Source organism: Lotus japonicus, chromosome 2 (genome assembly GCF_012489685.1).
Source record: "Lotus japonicus ecotype B-129 chromosome 2, LjGifu_v1.2".
Lineage (NCBI taxonomy): Eukaryota > Viridiplantae > Streptophyta > Magnoliopsida > Fabales > Fabaceae > Lotus > Lotus japonicus.
The window spans coordinates 33,444,732-33,462,056 of record NC_080042.1 but is presented as its reverse complement, the minus strand read 5'-3'; the positions used below and the strand labels follow the sequence as shown (position 1 = coordinate 33,462,056).

The following is a 17,325-nucleotide window of genomic DNA, read 5'->3' as shown; positions in this document are numbered from 1 at the left end:
ATTTATGGAAAAAAAATGACAAATAAACATTATGACACCATAGAACATATGTAACCTACTCCCTGCGTCCCCTATTATAAGACCCCTTAGTGACATACTCTATGTCCCTTAATATAAAATCATTTATTAGATTTCAAAAAATAATATTATGATGTCCCCCGAAAATGTTACTTTAACACCTTAAATAGCGTTCCTCTCCATTTCCACATCTGCCGCCAATCAGCTTGCCACCGTGTAATTCTTGAAATTCATTTGGCCTAGAAAATGAGAAAGTGAGGGAAAATGGGGGGGGGGGGGGGGGGGGGAACAAAATTGGAAAAAATTAGGGTTCTCTCCCCCAAAATCCCGCACCACCATCCCCAATACCAGCTTCCCTTTGCTTCCCTTGTCCACTCCGTCGCCGAGCAACACGTGCACGTCTACAGCGCTTCCATTGTCCACTCCGTCGCCGCCACCTTGCTGCCTCTAAGCGCCGTCAATGGGCTCCTCTTCCAACGACGAGGAGCACACACCTGTGCAACAGCGCCGTCGTTAGTTCCTCTGGCTCCAACCTCCTCTTCTGTGCAGAGGTAAGATTTCCACAAAAGCAAATATTGTTTGTTTTTTTCTTTGTTCTTGTTATACTTTAGATATATGATTCTGCTTTAGAAGAAGAACCTGACATGGACTATTATATTCCTCTTTATATCATTGGAATTCCTTGATTTGGTTATGATTTGGAATCTCCGAGAGCAAGGAATTATTGCTGAGGCTGCATTTTTTTAGTCTCCTAATAGAGAATTACAGAAAAATAAACTAATTGCCTCCACTAAACTGTAATTATCCGTTGTATTTATTAATTTCAAAAACTCAACACCAACCACTATTCATGGCTTAATTGTTTTTTAAATGGTTAGAATTTAAAAGTTTTTTTTTGGTACATCAAAATGATAAATTACACCCTTTAGTGATTGAACTTTGGATCTTCCTATCCCCAACTCATATGTCTCTTAGCTTTATCACTTAAGTTATCTTTCTCGTGAGAAATTCTGAAAATATAAAAATAAATGATTTTTTATAGAAACTTTAAATAAATGATTTTAATAAGAGTAAATTTGGAAGATTGGTAAATATTTTTTAAAAATTAATACATTAAATTGTTTTATTACATAATTTTATTGATAAAGACGTTATGATATTAATAAGATATTAATAAGAGACTGAAAGGTATTTTATTTTTAAAACGTGAAAACGACATCGTTTTGGAGTCTGGAGGGAAAGGCAAATTGGAACGTTCTGTGCGTTGCGTTTTCTGAATTCTGATTCACTCTTCACTTCACCATACCCTAGGTGAAGTCCGCTCCTTGCTCAGGTACTTCTTCTTCCGCTCAGCTTGCAAGATTTCTATTTAGAACACAATTACTTGTGTTACTCTGTTTAATAACTATATATTTATAACACTGACTGTGATTGTTATTTGTGTTACACTGTTTAAAAAATTCACAATATATCACAATTGCTCTGAAGTCTGTGACTGTGATTGTTGGGTCTGTTACTCTGCTTAATGATTTTTTTTAATGTTAACCCAGTCAACCGGTTCAACCAGTGACCCATTGACCTAGAGCCCTGACCAACTCGATCATCGAGTCGAGTTTAATGACACTGGTTTGGGCTCCTGACTCTTCAGTCAAGTATTCATGCAAGTTCTTTTCTTTTCCTTACTTGCACTCTGAAGTTTCAGACTTTCAGTAAGAATTATATTAAGATGCATTTTCTGCATTTGCTAGACTATATGAGTCATGCATTTTCTTTATTTTATTTTTTTGTTTCTTTAATTCATTGCTAAACTGACTTTCATCATCTAACTCATAACATTATTTCAAAAAGAAAACTAAAAAGAAGAACTTGGTTAAATTGGACATTGCAATCACATCTATGTCGATGTCAAATATAGTCACTGTCCAAGTAGTAATTATTTTTTGTCATGTGTCAGGTAGTATCCATGGAGGTGCTTTCCTCAGCAAATGAAAAGTTTATTTCTGTTTGATTAAAACAATGAAATTAGATTCTAGCAAATTTTTGGCACCAGTATATTTGATTTTCTTTATGGTTTTATTTAATAACTTGAGCCTTCTGTGCATTCTGTTTTGGAAATGCAGGGTGTTCAACTACGGGGTAGTGGGAACTTGAGGGAAGCTGTGGATTTCTTATGTAACTTTTATTCTTGTTGGCATATTTGCAATATATTTACAGCAATAGGAAAGGAAACAGCCTTTTTTTATAGCTTGTGGCCTACAGCCTATGGCCATGGATTTTGAATCAAATTATGATATTGCTGCCACTGCTCACTTCATTCGCACTCACAACTTCACCAGAGTTGCATTACAAGTAAGACCCTCTTCCTCAATTATTTACTTCCTCTCATCTTTGGACGAGTCAAAATCTTTCAGACCATTAGTAGTGAAGAGTCTAGAGTCTAGCACTCTAGCTAGACCGTGTGTTGGTCAATTGCAATAACTTTTCTGGAATGAATTTCAGTTTCCAGATGATCTTCTGAAAGATTCAACTAGAGTGGTCACTGCTCTGCGCAAGAGACTTCAATCATTGAGAGAATTTGATGTCACAAGCAGTGCGGATGAGACAGACGTTGGGTTGTTTGTGATGGCAGACACCACCTATGGCAGTTGTTGTGTTGATGAAGTTGGAGCATCACACATTAATGCTGATTGTGTCATACATTACGGTCATACATGTTTTAGCCCGTGAGTCACTTTGCTGATGTTCCATCTCCATTTATGTTTCCATCGAAAGATATAACAAAATTAAATGGGCTCCAAGAACCAGCCTGTGGTTGTAGCAACAATGCCTTTTCTGATGGGACCAGTGGGACTATATATAGTATTGGAGGATTGACATGGAAATTATCTGAGGGACAAAGCATGGAAGACTACTTGCTCTTTTGGATTGGACTTGATAATTCTGCTTTTGCAAATGTAGTGCTCACATTCAATGCCTGTGAAATAGGTTAATATTTAACCTATCCTTTCTGAAATTTATCTTGTATGTCTGTATTCTAATGATTTACTTTACATGCTAGAATATGTTGCATATAGCAACTTAAGAGACCCTTATACGGTTGCATGAAAATATGACCAATTAGAGAACTCTCCACAAATTTTCGATTGTAGTTTACTAATCAAAGGAAGGAGTTATATTTATCAACAATAACTTTCTTTCAAGTTGTCATGAACCAACTTTCCAAAAAGCTTAAACTGTTGGATAAAGGAAGGATACATGAATGTTTATATATTTTATTTCTAACACAAGTTAGTAGTTTGACTTCCGATCTTGTCCTTTACTTTGTGGTATCTTTTCTCATGATATGGAACTAGAAAATTAGTTAAACTGGTACTATCGTTTAAGTCCTCCATCTCTGACAAAAGGATTCATTTAGGAAGCTAATCCCCCCACCCACCTACTGCATTGTTTGAATATCTAACATACTGAAAATATAATGCAGTTTGATGCCATTTCTGGTATATCTTCTTTCTGGATATCATTTTAATTATGATGCTGTTTGTTTTAGTCAGATATGATGTGACTGGGAATCGAATGGTGACAGACTTGTCTCCACAGAGGAGGATTCTTAAACGTAGGTATGTGTTCAATATAAATACACTATCCTTCATGTAAACCACTGTCTGTTTTAAAAATTACTAAGTTCAGGTGTGAACCATGCAGATATTACCTGGTGGAGAGGGCTAAGGATGCTAACATTGTTGCGATTTTGGTTGGAACTCTTGGAGTTGGTAAACTTCACTGTCATAATTTTTGTTTTTCTTGCATGATTATTACTGAGTAACATGAATGTATCCAAATATATATTGTTACTCGTATTGGTAAGCATGATTGGAAATTTTCCAAGTACATTTAATTTGAATGAAAAGAAGTATCTATAGAAGGAACCCTTGTTACAAAAACTAAATTAAAAGAGAAGAATTTACATTGGAATATTGGAATCAAGTAACATTATTTGGTGTTAATTAAAACTAAATGAAAAGAGAAGAATGTATATTGGACTAATGGAACATTGTTTTGTGCTATTCATATTGCCTCATTTTTACATAGTACGCGGTTATATGTTGGATGAATTGTTTATGCTGGGTATGTTGGGCAAAATCATTACAGATAGTACAAATACAATTGTATATCTTGTACTTTGGGGGTGAAGCACCCCTTGTGCTTCCTTTTAGTAATATATTTCTTTTTTGCCTTTTCAAAAAAAAAATGTATCTTCACATAATGACTTAAGTTTTTGAGATGGTTCATAACTAATGACAAATTACAGATTATCTCTCTAGTCTCTTATCAGTAAGTAATTTATTTTGTTGTTTGTTTGCATGAGAAATGGGATTTAACATACTGTATATTGACGCAGCTGGTTATCTGAACATCATAAATCAGATGACGGAGCTCATTAAAGGGGCGGGCAAAAAACCCTATACTTTGGTTATGGGAAGACCAAACCCAGCTAAACTTGCAAACTTTCCTGAGGTGAAGTTTGATTCTTTCTTAGTACATACTTCATTTTTCCGTTTTGTCTGAAAATTTGCTAACAGTTTGATTTTAACCAGTGTGATGTTTTTTTATACGTCTCTTGTGCCCAAACTGCTTTGCTGGATAGCAAAGAGTATCTTGCTCCAGTTATTACTCCCTTTGAAGCATCAATAGCTTTCAACAGGTACCCTATCATAACATTCAAAATTGTCTCTTTGGTTTTGCTGGTGTTTTTCTTATTGATAGCTAATATTTTTACGTCATCTCTCAAATTTTAATTTATGGTTACATTTATAATACTGTAATTGAATAATAACCACAACCATAAACAGGGGAAATAACTGAGTATTCCATATAGGGGTAGCTAGCTAACTTGCGCATGAGCTTGGAACTTTTTAAACTTCCTGAAACTCAAGCCTAATTAGATTTGCTTTATGTCAACTGCTCTGTTGTCATTCTTTTGCTTTTTAGTTTTTACACAATGTAATCTGATTTGTGGAAACCTTTAATCTGGTCACTGTCTATTCTGAAGAGATATGGTTGAATATGTAATATTTAAATTTCGTCATATACACACCCTCACCTTCACCAAGTCACCCATTCAAATGCCTTGTGTTTGATATTCCTGGTAGAAAACCATTTGTTCCTTATTCTTCTTCCTTTGGCTTTATTGGTCATGCAATGTTGTGTCTTCTACACGCTTTCTTCTACGAACATGTAAAGGATTTGGAAATTTCATAATACCAGCATAACTCTATTTTGATTTTTATGCTCTCTACATGTGCTGTAAATGGACTGAGTATACAATCCCTTTTTTATTGATATGTATACCTGAATACATGTGAATGCATATCTTATTTCTTTCCACGCTTTTCAATTACATATACATTTCTTAATTTGTGATGTTACTTTATTAATTTGTTTCTAGGGGAAGCCAGTGGACCGGAGCCTATGTAATGGGATTTAGAGATCTAATTAATCTACCTCAATTAAAAGTTGAAAACCAAGATGAAGAAGCACGATTTTCATTCTTACAGGGCAGATATGTTGAAGATTTTGAAAATCAAGGTAGTTTATGTCTTTTGTGATACACTGGTTCAGAAAGAATGAAAGGAAATAGTAGAATCTTATTAAAGAATATTGACTAGCTCTAGAATTAATGTAAGTGTAGGCTGGGTGAGACAAGAGATATAATTCCAGAGCAGTTGAGGGACCCTGGACCCTCCTCTGTAACTTCTGATCTCAACAGAAGACTCCATTCTCTCTTACAATTCTGGTATATATAGTGACCTTGCGTAACTAACAATACTCCTAACTTCCTCAAAAACTCACAGTACCTTTCAATGTACAGTTGAGCCTAACTTGCCCCTGGCTCAGTATCTGAACCATGTCTGTTTCTCCTAACATAAAGCTGTTAATTGTAGGCCTTCTACCAATACTATGCCCGAAGCTTTCACCTTGTCCTCAAGGTTAAATGTAGGAAGAGTAGACTGTAATTAGCTGAGTAATTCCTATGAATTTCACTGTTTGGCAGGCCTTGTCATTTGATTAACAGTTCAGTCTCTCCAGCAGCAGTATAGTCCAATCATAGGACATCCTGAGATTGCATCTATAATTCCCAATCCCAATCTTCTCAGAGCTCAGTTGGTATGGGCTAAGGTTTGGCAAACCCCAACATGGCCTTTTTCAAGAGACAAACATGAAATGCAGGGTGAACTCTACTACGGTTAGGTAATTGTATCCTGTATGCCAGTATCTAGTTCTCTAGTATTTATTCTGTATTGCCCATAAAATCGCACTGCTAGCTTCTTATTCCCTTTCAAAGATAGAGATTTTATTGGTGATGCAGTTGGATTCTTAGGTAGACCCAGTCATCTACAATTCCACATTATATTCCACTTCTCTTCTTATAATCTTGTGTGGACCTTGTCTTAAATATAGATTGCAGGCGATATAGTTGGTTTCTTAGGTAGATTCAGTCATCCACATTATATTCAACATCTATTACCTTGTTTACAGCATAACATATTTTTGGCCTTGTAATATGGAAGTGCTCTTGCTGTGTATCTATACAAGGTTGGATCTTCAGGATAATCTGCACCTTGTTTAGTAAGCTTAGTATTAGAAACCATAGGAGTTGATATTGCCTTTGCCTCTTCCAAATGTACCTTGGCAAGAAGATCACTAATGTAATTACATTGTGAGAGAAGTAAGGAGCTATCTTTATGATGCTTAACCTGAATGCTAAGAAAGTAGTCAAGTGGTCCAAGATTCTTATGTGACAATGTAGAATCCAGTTAAGTGATAAGTTGATGAATTAAAGGAAAAGAATCATCAGTAAATATACCACATAAACAAGGATGAAAGTGTAGTATCCATTGTCATGATATGTAAGAAGAGAGGGATCACACTTGCATTTGCTGAAACCTCCTAACCCCCTAAAACTACTATTTCAATGTACAATTGGGCCTAATTGAAAAATAGTTTAGTGAAGATATGTTGTGGTCACTGATATCGGACACGGCATGAAATAGAAACTCCCTTGGAGGCACTCAGTTCAAATTTGACCCTGTTGCATGGTGTACAAATTATCAGCAACCCCGACCTATAAATTGTCTGAGGTTACTGCTGTTTAACTTATACTGAACAATTTTATCTCAATTGAAATTTTTATAAACTTTAACCGGTAAAAGTGGAGGTTTTTCTACCAGAAGGAAACGCTGATCATAAAGAGTACAAACATTTTAGGTGGGTTTTCTTTCACATATAACGTGGTCAACTTCAAAGAATAAAATACTAAGGGCAATTTAGTTTATTCTTAAATTACTGGAAACTGGAAAGGTCATATATTATATTCAACTTGATTTGCTTTCTAATCCCTTATGTGTTTTATCAGAAAATGGTGAGCAACAAAGTGAAGCTCTTGCTCTAGCTAACGCGACAGAGAAGGCACTGCAGTTGCGGGAGAACTGTAATTCTCTAATCAAAGGGGATGCTAGATCAGGAGCAGAATTTTTCAGGAATCGATCTTATCATGGTCTGAATATGCCCAGCGAAAACACCTCCCCAGAACCATATTTCAAAGGAAGGAGTGGAAGGGCATCTGGATATGAGGATGAGAAGAACAAACATGACAATTTGTGATTAATGGCTACGAGATGTAATCATATATTATATTTCATTGTTTCTCTCCTTTTCGAATTTATAGCAAAGGAGAGAAAAAAACAATTTTGTTTTTATTATCATCATTATAATTAATGCCACTCATAAATCTTTCATAATATTATTGTCTGTTTTTTTTAAAGTTTTGCGTTTCAGCCCCTGCTCTTTACAAAATCAATAATACTTGTAAAAGGAGTACTTAACAAGCTTGGAGAGAATTTAACAGCTTGGAGAGGCTGGATTAAAGAACACTTCGGAGAAGTTTTGTGAATACTTGTAAAAGGAGAAGTTATGCCATTGCTAGTGATAGTGAATTTTTTTGTTGCGGCCAAGGATTGGATGGATCCTGTGTTGGGTAACTTTGATAAAATTCTATGTGTTCTTCTCTTTACCTTGCAATTTACTCATAATAATCGTCCCCTGCAACTATCTATGAAGTAATTCAATAAGAATATTGATAGGGATAGAATTAGGGAGAGAGAGAAGAACAGAGAGAATAGAGAGGGAAACAAGGGAAAAGGAGTATCATTATCATTAACAACATACCAATTACATAGTGCATACTACCTTATATAGCTAACTAGACTTCTAACCCAAATGCATGTGTAACAAATATGAACATAAATTTTTTAGGTGACAACCGTTAATTTAATGTTTAACACAGACACAATTCAACTCACTTCTTAGGCACCTGGGTTAATCCTCAATCATGCTCTATGTAACACATCAAATGTAGAGTTATGCATGCGTAGAGAGCATGCTTTGTGTTGTGACACAACCATCACGTGCTTAACTCCAACATGACTGTTTTTTTTGGCTTTTTGAGACTTTTCTTCTTTTTCCATGTTTTTTTTTTCTCTTTATCAACTAATTCACTTGTTTCATGTCTATTACACATTTTAAGATAAAGCATGATTTTTTTCATGACAATGCAACGAACAAATCGACATATTTTATTGTAAAAAAACATAGAAAGATCACCACAAAATATGGGCATATCACCATTCAATGAGGAGTGGACATGTCAATTTTCCATATCTAAACCATCCAGATAAAATACCATAAGTTAAAAAATTATTGATGGACCATACATGCTCTCATGACAATGTTTTTTTTTTTCATACATCGTATATCAAATTATCATCACTTCCCAACTTCTGAAGATCATCACTCAACGAATTCGAGTACACATATGTGTTTGTTATCGTCTTTTATGAGCGTGCAGGTACAAGAGATTTCAAAAATAAGTATGGTTTAGTCATCCACAATTCATGAGGAACATTGTAAGATGTAACAACAACATGCCAACAGAGTACATAGTAGAACTAGAAGACGCTGAATGTGACGTCTAAACCCATCCCAACATAGGTGTAGTCTCATATTTCTCGACTAGCTCCCAAACTACGAATACATATCATTAAAGTGCTTCCGAGCTTCTTTTTAACATCCTTGAACCTTAATAACATGCCAACACGAGTATGGAGTAGAAGACACCTGAGTGTAATGTCAGTAAGTATGGTTAGGCCATGCACAACTTTTTCTCTTATTGGTTTTTCTAATTTATAATAAACATATCATAATATATAGATAAATTATAGATGCATTTTACTGCATTAATTCATGGACACCACTTTTCTGAAGATACCTCATGAGAATTTTAAACCGTCACAAATTGTAGAGTTAATTTTTTTAAACCACCACAAACTGCACGTGCCATAAGAAAGAAAACCGTAACACAAAGACTTTTTCATTTCTTTTATGACATTGTATGGTAAATGTTTTATAATTTTGAAACATAAAAATTAGATTAATATATGGATATGCATTACATTAACAACCAATCACAACATGCCATGTAGGTGGAATAAATACTTTCACCTTAAATTTCAATTAAAACAAACATATATCTGCTGAGGTGGCGAAATTCAATTGGGTGATTGTGTAAATTGTGTAAATAACTGTGTAAACAAAGTTTACACTAACGGTGCACACACATTAAATTCTATATTTTTTTAAGAATTTAATTAAGGTGTGTGCACTGTTAGTGGAAGTTAATATTCCTCTTACATACATGTTGTGGTTTAATTATCAGTGTATACATGTATATTTATTAAAAAAACATTAGACTAAAAAAAAAAACATTAGATGATGTCAAAATTTACCCTAATGTTTTTTTTTAAATTCAAAATTTAATCTAATGTTAAAGGCTTATTAAAAGAGAGTGAGTAGATAGCAGAAGTCATTTCATTCCTCATTCCTGGGATATTAGTGAAGTTTGCCCATTAGGGGTATCTCTCACCTATGCTATCAATAAGAGAAAAATGATTCCTGAACCACTGAATAGTAGAAACACCCCTAAACACCCCTTTTTCCTGTGGATTTGGCCAAATAATACACTGAACTAACCACCTAAATACACTTGACTAACCATAAAGCACATAACCGTGTAAAGTTGAAATTCCTAAATTAGGGATTTGGCCAAATAATACACTGAACTAACCACCTAAATACACATGACTAACCATAAAGCACAGAACCGTGTAAAGTTGAAATTCCTAAATTAGGGATTTGGCCAAATAATACACTGAACTAACCACCTAAATACACATGACTAACCATAAAGCACAGAACCGTGTAAAATTGAAATTCCTAAATTAGGGATTTAGCCAAATAATACACTGAGCTAACCACCTAAATACACATGAACCTAAATACACATGACATGTGTATTTAGGTGGTTAGTTCAGTGTATTATTTAGTCAAATCCGCAGGTAAAAGGGGTGTTTAGGGGTGTTTTACTGTGTAGTGGTTCATGAATCATTACCGGTGTAAAATCCGTTCACTAACACGCTCTCTATCCCTTTAAATATTTAATTTTAAAAGAAAAACATTAGATTGTTCTAACAGTACAAAGTTTCTCTTTGAAGAGGATCAAGGCAGAGGTGACCCCTAATGTTGACCACTTTTAAAGTGGTCTAATTTTAGACCACTTTTTTTAACCTGCTATAATAGGTCAACACATTTTTTTTTAAAGAAATTTAATACATAACAAATTTTTAATGATATTTTTTCTTTAAAAAAATAATGTGTTGACCTGCTATACCCAGTCAAAGTAGGTCGTACACCACCTAAAATTGGTGCATATTAGGTTCACCCCATGGTCATTGATGCTCTCACTCACACTTGACACTATTTTTCTTCCTCTGACCCTCCAGTCGTTCGATTTCTTTCATTCTCAAGTCAATGGAAATACACTCTCTTACACTCCTCTCTTGCCATATTCCCATTCCGCGAAAGAACGATGGCACTGTAGCTCCACAACGCGACAAGGTTCCAATTTTTCATTCCAATTCTGAGATTAATCAAACCATTCATCACTTTCACTAAGTAATTTTTCATTCCAATTCATGTCAGGGTTTATGATTATCTTGTTCATAGATATTTATGGTTTCCACCTACTTGAACTATATATATATATATTATAAAGACAAAATTTTAACATGACAATATAGGTGAAACTTCAACTTGAGATTTGAGAGGATTTGATGTGGGTATGTAGAATTTTTGTCAAGGATCACCATTTATGCCAACTACACTTTTTAATTTCTTGCTTTGAATAGGGAATCCGATGGCGGAATGAAAAGAGATTTCTTAGTGGTATGAACAAGTCTTCAGATTGCGCTTCATTCGTCGAAAAAAGGTTGTCTTATCAATCTGATGGGGTTTTTAATGATATGAAGCTTGATGGTTATATGCCTGAGCAATCTACTTTGCCTGCATTGATGTTATATTATGCGGAGAATGGCCTCTTTCCTCAAGCGCAGACTACGTGGGAGCAACTCGTAAATAGTTCTTTTGTGCCGTCTATTCCATTCGTTTCAAGATTGTTTGATGCTTATGGGAAACACAGGAAATTCGATGAAGTGGTCAATATTCTACATTGTATGAATTTGAGGAATTTCAGTATATTACCTGATGTGTACTCATTGGCTATCTCTTGTCTTGGGAGAGGAGGACAGCTTGAGTTGATGGAAGATGCAGCAAAGGAGATGGTTTCGAGGGGTTTCCCGATGGGTTCTGACACTGGAAATGCTTTCCTTTTGTATTATAGTATTTTTGGTTCTTTGAAAGAAATGGAGAATGCATATGGCCGCCTTAAGAGATCAAGGTTTCTGATAGAGGAGGAAGCGATTCGGGCCATGGCCTCTGCATATCTAAAGGAGATAAAATTCTATGAATTGGGTGAGTTTGTTAGAGATGTGGGTTTAGGTAGGAAAAATGTAGGAAACCTTTTATGGAACCTTATGTTACTTTCTTATGCTGTCAATTTCAAAATGAAAAGCTTGCAGAGAGAATTTCTTAGAATGGTTGAAGCTGGGTTCCGCCTTGATGTTACTACCTTCAATATTCGAGCTCTGGCCTTTTCTAGGATGTCTCTGTTCTGGGACCTCCACCTTAGCATTGAACACATGAATCATGAAAAGGTCATTCCTGATCTAGTTACTTATGGGTGTGTAGTTGATGCATACCTGGATAGAAAGCTAGGAAGAAACTTGGACTTTGCCCTAAACAAACTGAACTTGGATGATTCTCCAAGATTGTTAACAGATCCGCTTGTGTTTGAGGCCTTAGGTAAAGGGGACTTTCACATGAGTTCAGAGGCATTTTTTGAATACAAGACACAAAGGCGATGGACTTACAGGACTTTAATACAAAAATATTTTAAGAAACATTACCGGAGAAACCAGATCTTTTGGAACTACTAAGTAGTGGCCAGATGTTCTGGTCCATTCAATTTCTGGCCAGGTAGTTAACTTGAAACAATGTTTTACTGAATTTGTGGCTCAGCAGAACAAAAAGCTAACTATCTTTCTTTGTTTTTCTTTTGACAAGACCTTGATTCCATACAGAATCCAGTATTATTTTTTGAACAGAATATAGACATCCAGTATGTAGTTGACTTGGAACATAATTCTACTGTTGGTGTATGCACTTGAGGGTGAAGTGTCAAGTTGGAGACATCTTAAACGCTTTGTTGATAAAGAACATTATCATGTATAGTTGAAGGTGAAAGGAACATCACATACATCCTATTTTGAAGAAACCAGCAGGAACTGATAATTGGTAAGGTTCAATGTTTAACAATTTTCAAGTTAGCGCCTCCTACCAATAGAAGCTTGCTTATTTCTTGGCCCTAAATTTGTTCAGGCATGCATATGTTCATTCTTTATGGATTCTGTAGTTCTCCTATCATTGTTTGATCATCTTATTTTTCCATTAGGGTCGCCAACTAATTTATAAGTTATTGTGACTCTAAATATTAAATTGTTCAAACAAATTGTATGGGGAAAAGTTCAAAATAGAGTGTGCCCACCTGTGTTTAATCTATCGAATTTTCAACTTTTTTCAAGTGTTTAGTGAATTTTGTAGAAGGTCAATAGGGAAAGTGGAAATGGAAGTATGAAAACTGTCATGGGATATTTGCAGCTGATGATATCTTTGGTTAGAGTTAAAGCATTAACAATATCCAGATTACCACACACGTAAGGGCTGTGTTTCTCAGTAATCTGCTGATAGAAACCTGGTACTTTATTAGATAATGCAAGGAAGAATTTCCTTGATCACAGAAAAGAACTCACACAGCAAATCTTCTCTGGTCTGTACCCTGCCCTTTCCTGAGGCCCCGATTTCCTCTCAAATGCCTAGATAACTTTCCCTCTCCCTCTACTCTTTATTCATAGGCGAAATGCCTTATTTCTTATCCTTATCTCATCCCAAATAACCTAACTAACTATCTCTCTCACTTACAGTCACTAACAGACACATTACATCTGCCTTTTTTTCTTCAGGTTCATTAGATAACAAGTCTGTGTTATGTGAAAAGCTCATATGCATGTCTGCATTTTGTCTTTCTTTCCGTATTCCCCTCACTTTTAAAGTACCGTATTTAAGATCCAATCAAGCATTGAAATTGTTGGCTTTTGAGGTCCATAGATGACTATTGGATTTCCTACCTGTTGTTTGTCTTTTCTGATTACATATTTCTATGATTGCTAAATTACATTTATACTTGATTTGACTAGTTGTAGTAGATGTGATATATAGTCAGCAACACATTGATTATCCTCCATTTGCAACGAACGAAGCTTGAAGAGTGCATTTATCTTTTGATATTAGACCTGCACAACAAAGAATAAATGTTATAGAAATTGTTCAATTCACAATACAAGATCAGACGTTCTGATTTGAGTCCTGCACTCTGCAATGCAAACCAGACAGTAAATCGGAGCGTGGATAAAATGTGACTTCAGTAACCAGAATTGCCTGCAAGCAGTAAAGTCTGCAGCCATAGAAAGTTTAGAATGCGAGTTTGATCACTACCCGTCCAACTTAGAACAATTTGAGTAGATGCAGCTTATAGATAAAGTTACTGACAAGAGGTGGAGTGCAGCCATATAAAGTTTAGAACGCGAGTTTGGTCACTACCTGTCCAACTTAGAACAATTTGAGTAGATGCAGCTTATAGATAAAGTTACTGACAAGAGGTGGAGTGCAGCCACAGAAAGTTTATTACCCTGCAGGTTCCATCACCTTTTCATGTAATTTGAAATATTTTGTGATAGTAAACTTTGAACTGGCTCATCAATTGAAGCATTGAAAGTTTAATTGTGTGGTTTTGTCACTGCTACTACTCTTTTCTTAAAATACTGGGTTAGGAATTTGCATTTTCTCCTTGTCTAAATGATAATGGGAGGAATATTTATCATCGTTGATAATTGCATATGTTGCTTGCTGTCTTATGCAAGACATACCTGAACCTCTGTAAACCTTCCTTTTAGGCTCTGTTGCATGGGTACGGCTGTTTTGGCCGCGTACCCGTACCGGGTACGTACCCGGTACGCATACGCTGTGGGTACGTACCCGGTACCTACCCGTTCCAAAAAAAAAAAATGGTTCCTGGGCTCAAAACGACGACGACGTTTTGCCTTTTTTTTTTTTTTTTCCGGGCTCAAAACGACGTCGTTTTGGCCTTTATATTTTTTTTCCTAGCTCAAAACGACGACGTTTTGCCTTTTTTTTGCATAATTTATTTATATTTAAATATTATGTATATTTTATTATATATTATATTTAAAAAAATATACATATATCTAACGTACCCGTACCCCTGTTTTTTCAAAAATCGCGTACCGCGTACCTAATACCGTACCCGTACCCGTGCAACACAGCTTTTAGGGTTCGTTTGTTCTAGATCTGTAATTCAATTATCAATTTGGGTATTATGTTGGTGTTATTTCTACACTTTTATTTGTGATGGGTTTCTTGTTGTCTACATTCCATAAAATGTGCCAGACTGCCAAGTTCACCACTTTTATGGATGAAGTTAGAATGCACTTTGATGCTTATTGTGTAATGTTTTTGTCCTCCTTTTTTTGTATTCTTTCATGTGCTGTACATCATTTCTTATGAACTATTGTGTATGGACACATGATGTTCTCTGCTGTTGCTTTTCATGCCGTTATAATCTGTGGTTTACATCTTATGTATCAGCTCCCTTGTGTTATTAGGAAATTCAAATTTGTGTAGAGTTTCTTAAGTTTTTATCAGGTTATTATTGTTGCTTTAAAGTAATGTTCTGCTATCATTTCAAATAAGCAGTTGTCACTTGTCATGAGGAAGTTGCTTGGAGGAAGTTTTATTAAGATTACTAACAATGCCTGTAAAAATTATGAGTTTAAGATTGCATCTAAAGCAAGGTGAACCAATCACTTGGTTTGCCTCAAGACCCAAGAAAATTCTGAAATTCTTCAGAGTTGTAGGAATATTTGCAAGGAAACTATGCACACTACAAATTCTTCAGCACTCACTTGGTTTGCCTCAAGCCAGATGTATAACAACTTAACAGAAAGACTTCCCTGGATTCTGAATCTTCTATTATCTAAGGTTTATTGCTGCTTCAAGTTCTTCCATATCTCAATACATTAAGAAACTCGCTCTACAACAATATCCTACACAATTAAACAAATGTTTTAAAAAATATAGGATGCCATAAAAATTATAAAAGTTACTTTTATATAAAAACATGAATACTTTGGCGACTCATCCCGAGAGATACGGTGGGGGGTAGGGACTTATCTCTGCTGGTCGGGTTTTGGTTTCGCAGTGAGGGCTTGTTTTTATAATAATTTGGTTGTTTTGGTTGTTGTTGGCTTGTCATAGTTGCTTTCGTTTTTCGTTGTCGTTTTGTTCGTTTGCTTTCGTCTTGTCTTCGTGCTTTTGTTGTATTGCCCGTTGTCAAGAGGGCTTGTTTCTTGACTTTGATTAGTATACCATCTCTTCTGCTTTCAAAACAAAAAACATGAATACTTATGATATTTAATAATTATTTATATTTTATTATTCTTAACTTCAATTGAATAAATTTATATATTGATTAAAGAAATGAGTTTAATGGTCATGCACTGTCAGTGTAAATTAGTTTTACACAGTCATCCAATCATTGTATACCACGTAGGAGAAATAATATCTTTTGCTTTAAATGTTAATTAAAACAATATTATATTTTATGTTGTGGCGAAATTTAATTGGATGACCGTGTAAAACTAGTTTACACTGACGGTGTATATCCATTAAACTAAAGGAAATATTTCATTTAATATGAAAACTTTAAATACATATATTTTCATGAGAAATAAAATTAGAGTTCAATAACTACACATGACATGAAAGTATAAGAAAGTTTAAAACACTGAGTTTGCGCAAACATCCAATCAAAAGTAACTATTTTAACATTTACAATAAATTAAAATAAGAAACTACACGGAAAATATGATTAAAGTTTGCACAAACTACCATCACCATTGTCACTGCCACCAGCACCACATCCACAATCACCACAAGCTGCAACCACCACCACCACCTTTTGAGGGTGTGTGTGGTCATGAAAATGTATCATGGTATTCTCCAACTTTCCGCGGATCACATAAGGGGCTTTTTTACTTCCATTGGAATTTTTAAGCAACATTTTCTTTGTCTAATGGGATAAATAAGTCAACCAAAAAGTGTGGCGTGATGGTTGTTCAATTCGCTCCTTAACCATGAGGTTCGAGGATTGATCCTCGACCATGAGAATGTAGCACATTTCATGTTGAGCCTTTTATCTCACTTAGTGCAAGCTCCTGCGAGGAACTAGTAACCGCTGTTGGTCGTGGATATCTTGGTCAAGACAATTTTTTTTGATAATGTTATGGTACAAGGATAATTTGCTAGTGCATGCTTACAATTCATTTTGACATTGTTGTTGTTGTTTTTTTATAAGCAAATGTTAGTTGTTAGTAAATTAGTACAAGTTATCCTTTTTCAGGGTTCAAACCCTGGCCGTTCACCTACAATTACTTGTTGTTGTTCTTCTGCACGGGCATTTCCTTGATTGAATGTCATAATATCACATGAATAAATTTGCTTAATATATTAATTTTTTTATACATCATAAAGATAAATTTGACCCTTCAAGGATCGATCTCTGGTCCTTCCTCACCCCAACCCATATGTTTCATAATTCTTACCACTGGAGCTATCATTCCGGGACATATATTACATTTTTTTTACAAGAGGAAATCATTTTTT

At 35.1% G+C, this 17,325-nt stretch overlaps 1 protein-coding gene and 1 pseudogene across 4 annotated transcripts; both read left to right on the top strand.

The window, feature by feature from the left end:
* The first annotated feature begins 284 nt into the window (after nt 1-284).
* Nucleotides 285-7,840, top strand: LOC130737913 (uncharacterized; annotated as a pseudogene). Its single transcript, XR_009019031.1, has 9 exons — nt 285-1,351; nt 2,139-2,367; nt 2,518-3,003; nt 3,566-3,635; nt 3,721-3,788; nt 4,418-4,533; nt 4,614-4,720; nt 5,465-5,604; nt 7,433-7,840. The product of XR_009019031.1 is annotated as an uncharacterized LOC130737913 (transcript).
* A 3,022-nt stretch (nt 7,841-10,862) lies between these two features.
* Nucleotides 10,863-14,380, top strand: LOC130737912 (pentatricopeptide repeat-containing protein At3g42630). 3 transcript variants are annotated; one of them, XR_009019030.1, is made up of 4 exons: nt 10,863-11,028; nt 11,319-12,504; nt 12,592-12,822; nt 13,974-14,380. XR_009019030.1 is itself a non-coding variant. In XM_057589768.1 (3 exons), the coding sequence occupies exons 1-2, from the start codon at nt 10,942-10,944 to the stop codon at nt 12,462-12,464; spliced, it is 1,233 nt and encodes a 410-aa protein (XP_057445751.1). In that variant the 5' UTR covers nt 10,863-10,941; the 3' UTR covers nt 12,465-12,504; nt 12,592-14,380. The 3 variants fall into 3 exon arrangements, 1 of the variants encoding a protein (XP_057445751.1); XR_009019029.1 differs by having other exon boundaries at nt 13,782-14,380; XM_057589768.1 differs by having other exon boundaries at nt 12,592-14,380.
* The last annotated feature ends 2,945 nt before the right edge of the window (nt 14,381-17,325 follow it).

Bases quoted from the DNA above. Each gene is read 5' to 3' on its own strand.
- LOC130737912 (XM_057589768.1), top strand. From the start codon at position 10,942: ATGGAAATACACTCTCTTACACTCCTCTCTTGCCATATTCCCATTCCG. The intron at 11,029-11,318 runs GTTCCAATTTTT...TGCTTTGAATAG, and splicing joins TAGCTCCACAACGCGACAAG to GGAATCCGATGGCGGAATGA.